Source organism: Furipterus horrens, unplaced genomic scaffold (assembly GCF_987537825.1).
Source record: "Furipterus horrens unplaced genomic scaffold, mFurHor1.1.pri manual_scaffold_9, whole genome shotgun sequence".
NCBI classification, from domain to species: Eukaryota; Metazoa; Chordata; class Mammalia; order Chiroptera; family Furipteridae; genus Furipterus; species Furipterus horrens.
In genome coordinates this window covers 20717456-20734975 of record NW_028327179.1, presented here as the reverse complement: position 1 = coordinate 20734975, position 17520 = coordinate 20717456, and the positions used below count along the sequence as shown (strand labels likewise).

General features: G+C 34.4%; 1 protein-coding gene across 2 annotated transcripts in view; it reads right to left on the bottom strand.

Annotated features, from left to right (window-relative positions):
* Window positions 1-17520, bottom strand: part of MEOX2 (mesenchyme homeobox 2) — a 71339-nt gene that overhangs the window by 1630 nt on the left and 52189 nt on the right. The window contains exon 3 of one of the 2 annotated variants that reach the window (XM_090287820.1): window positions 3188-3288. The exons of the other annotated variant lie outside the window; for it this stretch is intronic. Within the exon in view, the coding sequence (XP_090143946.1) occupies window positions 3188-3288 (101 nt within the window). The remainder of the gene's footprint in view (window positions 1-3187; window positions 3289-17520) is intronic. 2 annotated transcript variants of the gene reach the window in all.

Here is a 17520-nt window from a genome sequence, read left to right as displayed (position 1 = left end):
GACAAGAAAGAACTATCATTTTAGGTTGCTCACAGGTATTTGGCTTTACAAAGAGTTTCTATGAATTAGAGCTAACATTTTCTAAATTTATTTTTCAATTACAGTTGACATAGAGTATTATATTAGTTTCACGTGTACAACACAGTGACTATATACGTAGACCTTATGAAGCGATCACCACAATAATTCTAGTACCCATCTGGTACCACGCATAGTTATAAAATTTTAATAACTAGCTTGGTGAAACATCTTTCCCCTCCCCCAAGTTCTTAGGCATGACCTCTAGCTGTCAATTTCTGAACCAATGTAAAACGTGCTCAGGGAGCTACTAATGAAGCTGTATCTGAAAGGTCACTCTGTTCACCCAGTCCACTGCTGCATTCACCAGCTTTACCTGAGCATGTCACTTCGGAGGTAGCCCATCTTATTTTGCATTATTCTTTATTTTCTGCTTTTTGTACTTTTCTTTTACTTTGTATCTGTGATTCTAACTACTTCCTAAAAATAAGGTCAAATAAAAAATTTCCACTGATGTTTGTTAAATGTTAATACTGAGATTATACATCATGTAATTCACACCAGCTTTGCAGTGGTAAGTTTTCCTTCTAAAATAGTTATTGAATTTACCTAAATAATTATATCTATTATCTATATATGTCTATATAGATATATATGTATATAATTTAAAATGTGCATTAGATGCCCATTCATGATCAGAACCAGAAAAATGTAAAGATTGGCATTATTTCACCATTTATTTTTTTAATCCTCACTTGAGGATATGTTTTTTGATTTGAGAGAGAGAGGGGCGTGGAGAAGAAGACATCAATGAGAGAGAGAAACATCGATCAGTTGCTTCCTGTATGCAACCCAACCAGGGATTGAACCTGCAACCTAGGTATGTGCTCTGACTTGGAATGGAACCCTCAGACTTTTGGTGTATGGAACGATGATACTCCAGCCAACTGAGCCATCTGCCCAGGGCTCACTGTCTTCTTTAGGAGAAACTTCTTCTATTTTCACATTGCATTTCTCATCATTATATATTCGTGTTAAGCTAAGTGTCCTATCACATTGCATTTCTCTTCTATCCCATTCAAAGTTACCACAAACCTGAATTTTGTATTTGTCATCCCCAAGTCTTTATTTAAAGCAAGCAAACAGCATTCAGAACATATGACTCTAAAAAAGTACTTTAATTTTTATTGTTTTTAGGCTTATCAAAATGGAATGTTCATAACTAAGGCTTTTTGCCCCATCCATATTGATTCAAGGGACTGTATTCATTCAGGGTTTATTTTTCATGATCTATATTATTTCATTGTGTAAATATACAACAGTTTTATTCTCTTCATGGACACTTGAATTACTTTTTTTAATTTTATAAATGATGCTGCGATAAATGCTCTTGCATTTGTACTCTGATAAGTACATGATAGAACTTCTCTAAGTGTATACCCAGGAGTTGTATTAATTGGCCATAGGAGTATGAATGTTCAACTTAACATAACACAGAAAAATTCTTCCAAGGTTGAATCAATTTAATCCCCATCCCCATAGACCAGTGTATAAGAGGTTTTATTGATCCATGTATTTGCCAACATTTGGACTTATCAGTTATTTTTCCAATACAATTGTTATATATGTTATCTAAGCATGTTCTTATTTTGCATTTCCCAATTACTAATGAAGTAAAGTATCGTTAAAGTGTTTATGGCCCATTTACATTTCCTCTTTTCTTAAATACCTCCACATATATAGTTTATGTTAATTCTTTTAAATTTTATTCTTTATAGACTTCTAAAATATGTTCTGAATGCTAATATAGTGCTTTGTGGTTATATGGCTGCTACTATATTCTCTCAACTTATTGTGTGCATTTTTTTCATTTCTCAGAGTGTCCTTTGATGACCAGAGACTCTAAAATTTAATATACTCAAGTTTTCAATTGTTTCTGTTATGCCAATCAGTTTTATGTCTTTCATGAAAAACCTTCTTTTTGCTGAGGACATTGAGAAATTCCATGTCTTCTTTTAAGAGTTTAAAGGTTTGCATTTTAAATCGAAGTGTGCAATCCATGAAGTATTGATTTTCTTACATATTGCAAATAAAAGATCTAAATTTAGTTTATTCCATATAGATAACAAGTTGTTTCAGATCATTTATTTAACAGTCTACCTTTTTTCCAGTGATTACTGTTTTAACTCTATCATAAATTAAGTTTCCATATAAGCACAGATTTATTGTTGCACTCAATTTTCTTATCCTGTGACAAAACCACAGTCTTAACTATTATTTCATAGTAAGTCTTTATATCTGGTTTAGATAGTTCTGTTTTCTTCTATTCCAGGAATATTTTAAATATTCCCCATTTTCATTTTAGAAACAATCTCAATTTCTGTAAATGTACAGGGCTAAAGGGAAAGTAAAAGTAAATAAAATTTCCAAGGATTTTTTATTTTAGTGTTCTTCAAATCATAATATTCCATAAAAATTAGTATAGTTTCTTCAGATGAATGAACCAAAAAAATATTTAAACAGAAACATTTTTCCCTCTGGATTTTCAGAGGTCTATTAGGCCATACCTGAAACCTTGTATCGTATATTACCCATACATATATTAAACCATTTGAAAATCAAATAATTTTAAAAATGTGGAAAAAACTGATAACTCAAAATATATTTGCAGAAGATCAATTAGAAGCTAGTTGATGGGTGTGCGTGTATTGTTATTACTTAATAAACAAACATACCTACTTAGGACTATACAGCCATAGTAATAAGTGCTTTTCATGCATTATTTGTAATACAATTTTTCCAGATAGTTTTAACATTATTCCTATTTTATAGATGAGGAAGTTGAGACTCAAAGGTTAAGTGATTCGCCTAAGGTTACACAGACATGTAAATGTGGTGCCAAAATTTAAACCTGGGGTTTGTTTGGCTCCAGTTTGTGTTTTTATTGTATTTTTTTATTTTTAATTATTTTTGTACTTGTTATACTTCAAACTCCTACTTTTTAAGCATTCAGGACAGAAAAATAAAGCATATAAAATATGTGAACTCCATCCATATGATTACTATCATTCAGGTAATTCTCGTACTTGATATAATTAGGTTTGTAAATATGACACTATTTTCCTGTACTATAATTTAGGTAATTATACTACTCAATTTAATTAGCTTTGCAAGCCTGACATTGCCTTTTGCATTAGATCTTTTCCACATGAGTTGGGTTCCACTCCTGGCTTCACTTCTGAGTTTTTGCGTGAATTTGAGAAAATTATACTTCTCTCTGCCTCAATTTTCATATTTGTATTATTGGAATAATGAGCCTTTCAAGATTCTCCATAGGGACATTTTCTCCATGGACACTTCCAGATGGAAGGAACACATTATCATTATTGTCACCAAGAGCTGAGATATTCAGTCAAAATAATCTTGGCAGAGAATGGAAGGAATAGATTTTTCAAAATCTACTTTTAACTCTTATTTCTGTTTTCTAGGAAAAGGGGTTCAGTAATTCTATAGTACCAGTATAAAAATTGTTCTGTGCAATTTTATATTAAAAATGCAAGGATATGGTATTGATTTTAGAAATAGTATAGGCTATTTTGTGTTGTTTTCTAGGTTATCATGTGAAACTTTGCTATTTCAATTTTTAAAATAGATTGATAAAAGACTTCATAAATTTTAATAGTAGCTATATATACATACATCTATATGGACAAATGCATACTAAAGATGTATAAATATATGTGAAAGCATTTGATGCTTTCCCAATTCTAATACCTTCATGTACTATTTTCTTTAGGGGTTAGATTACATATTTGATACTGGAACTCAATGAAATCAGTAATGAAGCAACAAGAAAGCAATAAATACATACTGAGCAATCTTATAAACATGTGAAGAAAGAGTGCAGAAATTCAAAAGCCAATGTATGCACATTTATTTTCAAATATATTATAAAATATTAGGGTAAAGTGAAATAAGGAGAGGAAGATTTTGGGGAAAAGCATTTGTTTTTCTGCTAGCGTCATATTATAAATATGTCTACAAAACAATCACAAATTGTAAGTCAATATTACTAGTTTTACAAGTAAAACATTATAGTTTAATTTAGTATCACTTTATAATCCAGTTTAATTGGTTGAACTGAAAAAAATAGCTTTTGTTTTGTTTTGTTTTTAAGTTGGAGGAAGCATAGCCATTAAAATGCCTAACACCTCACTTAAAATATGTTATTTAGTTTTATTAAAATTTAGAAGCATGTTTCCTATAATAATCTGCATATATAAACTAAGTAAAATTAATCTCACATATCCTTGGTGACTTGAAATCCCTAAATATTCATTCATTTATATACTTAATATTACTGAATGTCTAGTAACAGGTACTGTGATGGACAAAAAATGAGAGGGCCTTGAGTGAGAATGTACAAATAAATAAGACAGGGGCCTCATCCTGAAGGCATTCACAGTCAAGAAAAGAGATATGTAAACAGTTTACTGGCTGAATATGAAGTATTAGATGTAAGAATCAGCCTCCTATTTTACAGAATACCCTAGAAATATCTGCTGTTTAGTTAGTGTCATGGCTAAACCCTTATTAAAACATTCCCCGCTATGGTCCATGAGAGGCTGCTATACAACTCTACCCCCAGCTTAGTGTCCCACACTGCTATGATATGACAACATATCAAATAATTTCTTTCCTCTGGGAATCTCATGCTCTTGTTGTTACAACGTTCTGGGATACTTGATCATCAAATATTAAATTGCATGCAATTAAATCTGTCCATCTTGGAGCATGATGTATAAATTTATGAACTTTTATTATTTTATTTGAGCTTAAAGCTACTTTTATCTTCTAGTCTGCAATTTCCCTGAAAAATGCTGGATAAGTGAAGTTAAAATTTTTTTTTTTTTTGTTCAAGCTTCGATCCATATAGAGTGGATTTGTTATATGGTAAGATTAACATACTCATATAAAAATAAATCCTTTATTCCTAGAATCTGAGTGAAGAAAAAAAATACTATTATCCACAAAGTCAAAGTAATAGGAACTGAACCTCATGGGCTCTTTATATCTCTGCATTCAGATAATGTTTTTCAATTAAAATCTTATTAAAAAGTAACAAAAGTATATAATAGCCTGCTGTATTAGTAGTGAGTATTTATAGTGTTCAGTTAGAGATCTTTTCAGAATGTCTGCTTATTATAAAGAAGCCTCACTTTTTATCCCTTCATTGACAAAATATTTAGTATTTACATTGCCTAGATGATAAAACTACTCTTTAAATAAATAGAAAAACATTCATTCACATCTTGACTCTATTTACTAAAGAAAGCAGCCAAGAAAATTTTTCTGTGATTAATTTGTTTGAATGATGTATTTCAAAATCTAGAAAGCATATTTTTGCCTTTAATAAAAAGGCTGTAAATCAGAATCCTTGTTGCCATTTGCTAAACATTAATTTTATCTCTGTATGTAATTTATTTACTCATTCACATCACAACATTTTGTGAATAAGTTCACAATACCTTTTAGGGCTCACAATATATCATAGGAAAACACAAATGAAATACATATCTATTGTTACAGTTTCCTAAGCTGACCAGAGGAAAATTGGTTAATGAAAGTTGAATCTGTATAATTCCATAACTCATATTTATATAATATCATAAATGCCTGTTTTTTGAAGAAATAATCATAACACCAAACATATGAGTGAAAACTAAATACTTCAGTGATACATCTAGCTGTCTCTAAACATCTGGCATGTGTAGATTTAATATTCCAACTGTTTCCATTTGTACTGGGAACTTGAAATACTGTAGACACTGATATTTATTCAGATCTTTAACATGTGAAAACATGCAAAGAGTAACTCTATAAATTCCATTTACAGATTTAATGATTAAATTTGATTATGGCAGCTAATCTGGTAAACCCAATGTAAGCAGAAGCTAGAAAGACTTACCCAAGTAAAACAGTGGCAAAATAAGTAGTTGAACTGAAGAACTGGAACCAAGAATACAGTGACTTTCAACCAGTGTGCCATGAGAATTTTTAAAACATGCAATACCTGACTATTTAGTCTGGAGCATTGGCCTCTTTTCCCTTAGATTGTCAAATTAAAAAATGACATCAGTCAACACAACAATAGTCATCCAATGTGAATGAATCAAAATGATACCTGCTTTTTGTCAGATCAGCAACAATATGATTTTGGTATGCCGCACAATTTTAATAATTAGTTTACGTGTGCCATGAGATGAAAAAGGTTGAAACTGCTGCTCTTTCAGGTAGCAATAAAAAATGGAGGGGAAACTTCTTTCCTCTTCCTTCCTGCATAGATTTGTATCTAATTAAGAGAAGGAATCCTCAGCTGTTTCCAAGGAGTTCCCAGAAAGGAGCTGTCAGTGGACTCTGCAGTTTCTACTGTGGGCTTGCGATGTGGTGTTGTGTGTGTTGGAGGGTGAACGAGGTTAAGTCATATTTCATGACTAAAGACCGAATTTCTGTCTAGAGGACTGCCTCTCACTGTTTTTCTCTATTTTAGCACAATGTTTATGACCAGGGAATCTTTTTCCTACCTCTATAATCTTTAATTTTGAAGCCTTTTCTTTTTTTTTTTTTTATTTAGAAACCACAGTTGTCGTCATAAAACATTTACTATTTTACATGTTTTTTAAACAAACTTGATACCCATTAGCTATTGGAAACCATGGAAAATTAACACATGGAACAAAAAAATAACTTTTTTGAGGCAACAAATGGTATTCTCCATAATAAATTGTAATGTTATGAATACTATTACAAGCCAATTGTATCATATTCTCTTTTCCAATAATGCACCCAAAGTAACCAGTCACTTAAAGGGCAAAGTTCTCAGAGGGTTGAGTCCTTTTAAAAAATCCTTTTTAAAAATGTCACAGTAGTAGTAAATGCTAACAATTATACCTCTTTCTATCATACCCGATGAAATTCAACCCAAATGATCTATTTTATAAATATTAATTTACAATGAAAATTCACTTCTCCCAATCTTATTTTTTACACAAGATAAAAATAGATATATTTCTTAGTTGTTAAAGTGAAATATTGTTTATCTAACTATAACATGAAAAAAAAATGACTGCAGCAAATGGGTGGAAATATTAAAACAAAATTGGGCACTTTTATCCTTTATTGTGTTTAAAAATTCCTGAATAGAAATTCCTGAATACATAGAATTTGTGTATTTTTTGAGCCACTATTTGTACTTACCTTGTTCAAACTACTAAGATCAACTAGAATGGTGGCCTTTGTTCTCAACATCTTGCCTAAACCTCTGAAATAATGTTTAAGGATAGTAACATACATAATAAGTATATACTAGCAATTTTCAATCTTTTTCATATTATGGCACAGATAAACTAATTACTAAAATTCTGTGGCACACCAAAAACATATTTTTGCCAATCTGACAAAAAAAAAGGTATAATTTTGATTAATTCACACTGTATGGCTATTGTTGTGTTGATTGTTGTCATTTTTTAAATATGACAATCTAAATGAAAAGAGGTCAGTGCCCCTAACTAAGTAGTCAGGTATTGCATAGTTTTAAAATTATTGCAGCATACCAGTGTGCCATGGTACACTGGTTGAAAATTGCTGGCATACACCATTTTGACTAAAGCCTCTATTCTTGGTATTGTCTAATTAATGGAAAACTATCAAATACAAATTTTTCTTGAAACACACTGTTTTTATAAGAATGATTGAATATTGGCAACCTCCTATGATTCAAGCTAGTTAATATTCTGATTATTTATGAACAACTTTAAGTTCAACATCACAATATGAGGTCTGTCTGGAAAAAGTCTAGCCATTGTTAATATAATGAGAATGGTTTGCATGTCATCATTGTAACCTCGCAGCCAAAGAGAGTGGACTTGAATGCACATGCATGAACAATGATGATTTCACTGTACCAGTCAGTGGGGGCAGTAGATGCCACTGAGTAAGCATGTGTGCTGTGTGGCCAATGCATTCAAAATGACTGAGCAATTTTTAATGTGGTTGTGTGAAGAGGCAGGCAATGTCTACCTACACTACCATCTTGACTGGAAGTCCCTCACCCACATGTGGTGGATAAAACTTTGGGAGGGATATCTTGGGGGCAAGGAGTCCCAGCCCCACACCAGGTCCCCCAGCCCAGGGTTCCAGTGTCAAGAAAATAAGTCCCCACAATGTCTGGCTGCAAAAATCAGCAGGGATTGAGTCAGTGGAAGAAACTGCTGGAATCCCAAGCAGTTTATCTTAAAGAACCCACACACAGACTCACCTATTCATACTCATTCCCTCTGAGCTCCAGTATTGGGGTAGCAGCTTGAAAGGGACCAGTGGCATAGAGGGAGAAACCGAAGTGTTTGGCATCAAGGTGAGCAGAGGCCATTGCCCCTTTACTAAGCCCTCCTCCCACATAACTGGCAAGCTGGTGCCACATCTGAAACTCCATCAACCTGGCTAATACCATTTGGTCTGTCTTGGAGATCCTCAGAGACTCCACCCCACCCAACTTACACGTCCACCCAAGCTGCTTTCCTATATGAATTGTGGTCTTGACTCATGCATCATAACTTCCTTTATCCTCTGAAACAAGAAATAGCTGGCTTCTGTGAGCCCCATGTCCTGCACTCACTACTGCAAGCCTAAATTTACAGTTTGGCTTCTCCTGGGAATCTCCAAGCCCAGCACAAGTAGCAGCCATCTCAGGTTGCTTTATAGCCCAGGCAGGGTAGTCCAGGGTAAAACACAGGTGGGGGCTGACATTGGTCTGCACCACCTGAGGAACCCCAGGGCCAGTGCACCCAGTGGACAGCTACAGATCACATCAAAGCACCACCACCTTACCCCTGCATAACTGATCCTCTATGGAAGGCAGAAGTTGATGGTAAGTGGTCACAGCCAATCCTTGCAGCTGACTGGCCTGGGTAAATCCCTCCCATTGATCTGCCAACAGCAACCAAGACTCAACTACAAGGGGAGGGTATAATCAGTCCACATAGAAGGTGCACCTCAAGCACCTAGCCTGGGTGAGGGGGAGACTGTGCCACCAGACCCTACAGTACACCTACTACATTAAGCCACACTATCAAAGCATGGATACAAAGGAACTCTACCTAATATGCAGAAACAAATACAGGGAGGCTGCCAAAATGAGGAGACAAAGAAACATGGCTCAAATGAAAGAACAGATCAGAACTCCAGAAAAAGAGCTAAACAAAATGGAGATAAGCAATCTATCCAATGCAGAGTTCAAGACACTGTTTATAAATATGCTCAAGGAATTTAGTGAAATCCTCTAAGATGACCCATGGACATGAACAATGCTGGGAGCATTGCCTGAGGGAGTGGGGGTTGCTAGGTGGATGGGTGCAAAGAGAGAAAAATCAGGACTACTGTTATAGCATAGTCAGTAAAATATAATTTAAAAAAGAACTCAGTCAAGAATAAACAGACTATATGAATAGCCCTAAAAAATAAAACAGACTGAGCAAGTAGAGCAATGAATCTGGATCAAATTTTGTGTTAAGCTTGAACATTCCTCCATGGAAACTATTCGGATGATTCAGAAGGCTTTTGGGGACAATACAATGAGTGCAGCACAAATAAAAGCATGGCACAAATGTTTCAAAGATGGTTGAGAATCTGTTGAAAGTGATCCATGTTCTGGAAGGCTCGCAACAAGCAGAACACCTGAGAATGTTGAATGAGTACAGGCTGCAATCAGTAAAGTTTGGTGACTGACAGTGCAAGAACTAGAAGCTGATCTGGGGATTCCCAAAACTACGGTGCCCAAGATTTTGATGTAGAATTTTGGCATGAAACATGCTGTGGCTAAATTTGTTCTGTGGCTTCTGCTACCAGAGCAGAAGGAACATCATGCTGCAGTTGCTAATGACTTGATTCAAACCGCTACCAATGGACCAGATTTCCTCAAGAAGGTCATAAGCAGAGATGAATTGTGGGTCTGCGGCTAATCCAGAAATGAAGGCCCTGTTGTCCCAAGGGAAGTCACCTGGTTCTCCATGTCCAAAGAAGGTGTGGCAAAGTCACAGCAAGATCAATACCATGTTAACTGTGTTTATTTGATTGGGAAGGAGTTGTCCATCACAAGTACACGCCTCCAGGCCAAACAATTAATAAGGAGCACAACCTCAGTGTTCTTCATTGGTAGAGAGATGCAATATGACGAAAATGATCATACCTATGGGCAACCGCTGATTGGCAGCTTCATCACAACAATGTACCCGCTCATGCATCACATCTCATGCAATGTTTTTTGGTAAAACATCAAAGGATGCAGGTGATTCAGCCCCCCTTCAGCCCAGATTTGATGCCTGGTGACTTCTGACTTTTCCCAAAAGTAAAATCACCTTTGAAAGGGAAGAGATTTCAAACTGTTGATGAGATTAAGGAAAATATGAAAGGGCTGCTGATGGTGATTCCAAAAAAGGACTTTGCAGAGTGTTTTGAACAATGGAAGAGATACTGGGAGAACTGTGTGGGGTCCCAAGGTGCCTGCTTTGAAGGGGACTGAGGTGTCATTGTCCTGAGTACAATGTTTCTTGTATCTTATATCTTCTTCAATAACTGTTTATTTTTTCATATTATATGACTGCCACTTTCTGGGCTCATATATGCCAGCCTTCACTACACATTTATTAGATTTAGGAACTATTTCCATAGAACCAAGGTTATTAAAAAAATGTATTATTACTATCATATCGAATATACACTGACCACAAAAGTACACAATAATTTCAACAATTGAAAATATTTAAAAATTAAAAATACTGGTCAGCATGAAAATTACAAGTAATAAAGAGATATGAAGAAATTATAAATTTATACATAGACGGTTGTAATGTGAATGACTAAATAAAGATAAAATGAATGTTTATCTAAGAAATAAAAATGTTTACAAAGAAATATTTTAAAATCTTTTCTAAATTGAATACATTTCTGAGATTTTCATGAGGAGTCATGGGAATAGGAATTGTTAGAAAGTATTTTATAACAAAATTCTTTAGAAATTATCTGTTTTCTTAAAATTGGGTTTATTATTTTATAGATGTCATAAAACACATGCATATACTGCTGTATCGACAGATTTTGAAATTAGAACATTTTTTGAAAGTTGATAATACCAACACAAAACTTGTGCCATCTCAAAATTTCCAGAAACTTTTTAGTTTTAGAATGTTTTTAATGATATGAATTTTTAAAAATCAAAGTATATAATAATAGTGTGGAAAATGAGTAATCTTCAATAGCAAAAAAATTTTTAACATTAAACTTTAAATGATCCTGTGATTCAATGCATAATGTTTCAGAATGGTATTGTTGATTTGTGGATTAAATATAAATATGACATATATTTATTTCTTTATTGAGGAAATTGGTAAAATATGGCAAATTATGAGAGTAAAGGGAAGACTTATTCTTATATTTTTATTACATCAGTTTTATTAATTTTTCCAGCAAGAATCTTTACAGTTTCAATAATTTCTAAAATAAGAATTATTTTCTCTGTACATACATACACACATACCTATAGAGATTTATCTGTATAACTCTATTCATCTATCAATAACATAAAAAATAGATTATATATTGCCAAGGCTGGTTCAGTAAGGGTAGAAACTTATTTACCCCGATATTTTTATATATTATTTCACATCTGGATATTTACATTTTTAAGTGGTTAGAGATGAATTGCTTATTTCTCAGTCTTTTACTTTATACAGCTACTATTCTGAAAATTAATTAAAAAGAGGATTGGTACATTGATATGCTCTTAATAGATCCTGCTTTATTACTGATTTCTAAAATTACTTTTCTTACAACATAGCCCTTGTTTTGTGAAACCTCAGGGAGCGCTGAATCTGGCTTTAGGATTCAACAAACATTGCCAATATGCATTTCTTTGTAAAAAACAGTGCTGCTCAGGAAATCTGTCTTTCATTTCAAACTAAGATTCTGTACTTTATCCCACTATCAATTCCTTCACACTGTGCTACCCACATTTTCCTGTTGGAGTAAAATCACATTTAATCTTTCAAAACAGCAGGAACACCATGACCTAAGTAAAAAGTATCTTACTGTTACTGTAGGTGACAGATAGGTACTAATCTAAAAAAAGGGGAGAGAGAAAATACTCAAATCACTGCTACACAGGTAGTTTTGAATTACTTTGAATAGACAATATGTCCGGTCATGGAGACATAATTTATTAGCTAAATAACTGAAGGCGTTCATATAAATTACAGAAATAAACCTGCAAAGGAGAGGGATTGTGTAAAATGCTGAGCAAAAGACAAAACCTCTGTTTATTGGCACATGAAAAGTTCTCCTTTAAAGTCATCCAAAAAGTGGATGCCTATTTTGAAAATATTTGGCATTGAGCCACTTAATGATTTATGAGTAACAAACAAAACATAATCCTTCTCATTTCCACTAATGGAATATGATCCAACTAGGTAGGATTTTCCATTTACCTTGGCAGAGGTATCATGAATTCAGTCTGTCTATTCTGGTAATCTCAGTTTACAAATTGGCAACATTGCACCTTTGATTAGCTCTGCGAAATAATTTTGTGAAATGGAACGATCTCCTATTATTTCTATATTTGGCAGCCTTGGGTCTATAAAAATGTCAGTTTTGTCACTCCTTTTATAGCTTCACACAGCTGACTTCTCTCTTCGCCCCACTGTGAGATATTAAAAATTTAGCGGGATCTTTATCCAAGTCTATCTGGATGGACGAAAAAAAAGCCAGAATAAGCTTGTCAAACTTCAAAATACCTTGGGACAGAGGTCTTTACACTGACTGGCTCTTCAAAATATTTCAAATGGCTCTGCCAACTGAAGATTATTAGCTGTTGATTGAGAAGGGTATACGAGAATATGCCGTAAACGGAGAGCTGTAAATTAGAAGCTGGGAGATCACTGGAGTGGTAACTATTCTGAAAAACAGCATTATATAATTAAAGTATTTGAAGCTCAACTTTGTTCTAGTGTCTTCATTTTTATTTTAACAGAAAATACTCTAATTTTATTAAATTACTATTTGGTAATACGTAATTACTTTGCAGAATGAGCCTCTCTTTCTTTTCTTTTCTTTTTTTCTTCTTCTTTGGCCAGACAGAGTTCCAAGAGAACCCCTGACCTGCAAAGGCACTGTGTTATGGAAGCCACAGATGTCAGAATGTAATTTTTCTGTCGGATTTCAGAGCTATTCTTCAGGTAGGGATTTGCAAGTCATGTTGGGAGTGATATTTGACAGTTTATCAGATCTTTTTTTCTAAATGGAAATGTAATGTCGTCGGCAGCCGTCCGTCTCGAGAGAAGATGGTGTAGCTTCTTAAGAGTCTATCTGCACCGCCGAGAATGGTTGTGCAGTCCGACTCGGGAGTGACACGGTATCTGTCTCCTCCTGTGTTGAATCGACATCTTGCGATGACGCTGGAGTGTCCTCTCCAGTGAAGCTGAAGCTACAGAGCCTGGGCAGGGTGATATGGAGGGTCTGCTGTTGCCCATGCAGCAGACCCCCCCTCTCTTCGCAGCTGAAGGGTCCAAGGGAAAGACGGAGTCAATACAGCTTGTGGCTTCAGGTGCGCCGCAGGAGTTGGTGTTGACTACAACGTCAAACCGCCTTAGGGACTCCGGCTCTGGATTTTCTGTCGGGGTTTACTCCCTTAGCCTTTCCCCTGAAGAGGTATGCCGCAAGGCAGCGGAGGTTTTTTGGAGTCAGAGTTTTCCTTCTCTGATGTGCCCTGACTGGAAGATCGAACCAACGACACTTAGCTCGCAGGCCGACGCTCAATCCACTTAGCCAAACCAGCCAGGAAATGTAATGATTATTGTAAATATTTATAATCACATGTATATAGTACATGTGAGACAGGTATATTGACTGGTAATATACCAGTAAGGAAAAGGTAGTATCTACAAATAACATTTCGGTTACACATATGCATATTGTATAGGCAAATAGGTAAGATTTCTAGATAAAAGTGTATCTAAAGACTGCTTCTTATAAAGTTGTCATTTAGGAGAAGGTTATTTCTATAACACAATTTTTCTATGGATTGAAATTATTTATTATTTGTTTTTATTTATATTATATACATGTGAATTCTATCTCAGTTTTTAGATCTTGGAAGGCTTTTAAAAATCAAGAAAAAAATAGTTTAGGAAACTGAAAATTCTTTTAAGGAAAACATTGCACAATATGGAGTTAGATATAATCTTTGGAATATGCATGTAAGTTACTTTATTAGATCTCATGATATTTTAATGTATGGAAAAGATAAGGCGTGCAGAATGGAAATGAAAAAAATACATATCTATAATTAGAATGTCTTACATGTGGAAATCCTTAAAAAGAATGTTGAGTTTATAAGAAAAAGATATAGATCATGTGGATAGTTTGTATGGCATTATTGCAAAGTCAAAGTAATTGAATGGATGTATCACAGTAAAAAATGAATAAAAGGATTCTGTTTATAACTTTATAACTTTAAAAGCCCAACCTTAAGAATCAAAACTGGAAGTATCTTACAGAAATAAGAACCCTGGCATCTGGGAAGAATATGCTTTCAGACCCTTAAAATTTAGCAAAATTAATGAATGACAGCATGCAATATTTTTCTGATAAATTTAGCATAATAAAATTCTGCCCAAAAAACATAAATGAAGCCTTTAAATTCTTACTTAAAGATACTGCATGTGCACAGAAGTATAAATATAAAATGAACACTTGGCTTAACCAGTTCCTCTCCCAGGAACTCTGTCATTCCTCTGTGACATTCAACACTCATCACAGCTGTGAATATGTGCTCAATTTTTGCCTCTTTCGTCAGTTGTGGTAGAGACTTGTCTAGTTTATTTTAACAACATTTTACTTCTAGAATCTAGCTCAACAAGTATTTGTGTTACAAAAGAATTAATTCACTATGCCTTCTATAGCAAAGATGTTTCCCCTCTGATGATAGTTGTGTTTCATAGTTTATGCTACAAATTCCTTCACATTCATTATGACATATAAACCTGAGTAGAAGAAAGAGGAAGTCATTTTAATGTCCTTTTTGTGTTTTGGGGAGATTGTTTCTTGCCGAAGAATACAGAATTCCATTTGGTAAATCTAGGGTTTTTGCTCAGACTTTTCTCATAACAATTCAATATTCTATATAACAAATAGCTGCCCTCTAAAGAATTAGGTTGGGTACTTAGATTTCACATGCATACATCTCCTTTTTATATGAACTTGCAACAGTCCAAGTAGAGACTTATAGGATGAAGAAGTCTTTTGCACAATACAAAATTTTCAATTCTTTGACCACCCCATCATGTCTCATTTGTTGCTATTGCTATTGTTGTTACTTCTCACCCCCACCCCCTGCCACGAGGCCACAGTTAGATTGTTTATTAACAGCCTGGGCCACAATTTGCCTTTCTTTCACTCCCTTAGGTGGTCCCCTCCTACATTGACACTGCGCTTGGTCACATGACTTGCTTTAGACACTGTGACATTAGTAAGTAAGACGAAAGCAGAGCTTTAAAATGCCCTTGTGCATTGGAGGTTTTCCTCTAAATACTCCTGGGAATGCTTCTATCATCCTTTAAAGAATCCCAGAAGATTTGAAGATAAAACTACACACAGCAGAGACACACTGTCCCAGACGAGGCTGACCAGACAAACTTCCATGAGGAATCTAGGCAAGGCCAGTAGTAAATTGTCTAGTTGAACCCTGACTCACAAAATTGTGAGGAAATTAAATGTCGATTATTGTTTGAAGCCATTACAATTCTTAAGTGGTTTGCTACATAGCAAAATTTAACTGATACAGAATTGAAAAAGGACCTTAAAAAAAAGATTAAAATTGTATACACACACACAGATACCACACACACACACGTATATGCATATAATACTTCCCCAAGAGTGGCAAGTTAGTTAAAAAGAAAGAAGAAATATCCAAAATACCTTCAAAATTCCAAAACCAAATTCACAATGTTGCTTTTAAAAACAAATTATCCTTAGCCTAAATGAAACCTCTGTTTTATGATCAGGTAATGACAGGTAATCCTAGGCCATTTCCAGAATAGCAAGCACAGAAGAATCTGGGCTCTTCTCTTGAATAACAACATAATACTGTATCTCATCATTTTTGTAGATTCAGAGCAAATCCTAGTTTCTTATTTCCTTGAAGTATCATATAAAACATGGTTGCATTTCCTAGAATCCGCTGTCTCTAAAAAAACATTAATGTGTAATTCCTCCCCCCTTTTTTTCCTGCTTCCCAATAAAAAAACCAACAATAACAACAACAACAACAAAAAAAACCTCAATAAAAAAATCACAGATGTCTGATGATATAGATTTTGGATCCTGCTTTCCAAAGCCCCAAATGTTGTACACTTATGGAGGGAAATTTGTATGTGAAGTTCAAGGGAAGGAAAATGTTGTGCTCCATAATTTAGGTACTAGTCATAATATTTAATAAAAAAAACTGCCAATAAGTAAAACCACATAAAAGTCTTCCTCTGTATATTTCCACTGCCCAGAACTATCCTCCTAAAAACTACAATATAGAAATTAACAGAAGGAAAACAGATGACTTAAGAAATTGGGTGAAATCACTTAGACTTGTAAGAGTATTCATTTCTAACACCCTGTTGATATTTCCTTGGTTCCAATGATATCCCTGGAGGAGGTACATACAGTGAAAGAGGAAATGAGATGTTAGCCCTGAGAGTGCCAATCATAACTGTGCTGTCCATAAAGATGTTTAAATGTGCCTTTTAGGAATGTTTTTTTAGGGATTAGCAACTGTTAACCATCAGTAGGCTAGATTCTCCCAGGACAAATCAGAATCCATACTAGAGTGCACTGGGAGTATTACTGGAGAAAAGCACTTACCATTCAAATAAAAACAAGGCAGACTCCCCAAAGTAATTAATTTAAAAATATTATTTAGGTCTTATTAACTGGTGTCCACAGATCAAAAGTAATTTCAAACTTTCTCTAAATGAGTGTACTAAAATTTTGAATTTCTGAGATCAATACAGTTCAAAATTATTTGGGGTAAAAAGGTAGAAATACAGTAGTCCCTCTCTATATCGCAGTTCACTTATCACAGCCTCACTGTATCGCGAGATTTAAAAAAATATTATATTTAATTATTTATCATGGATTTTTTTGTTATATCATGGGATTTTGCAGTACTGTATATGTATGTTGTTAAAGTTACGTAAGTTTAAGAGTGTAGAATAAATGTAAGGTTCCTATTTCACGCGGGGTGGTCTAGAATGTAATACCCATGATAAGTGAGGGAATACTGTATTTACCAATGATCTATATGCCCTTGCTCGCATAATTTCCCAGCCCCCTTGAACTAAAGTGGCGCAATTGACTATTTCCGGGTGTTAGAGTGTAAATGGAAGTGACATGGGTCATTTC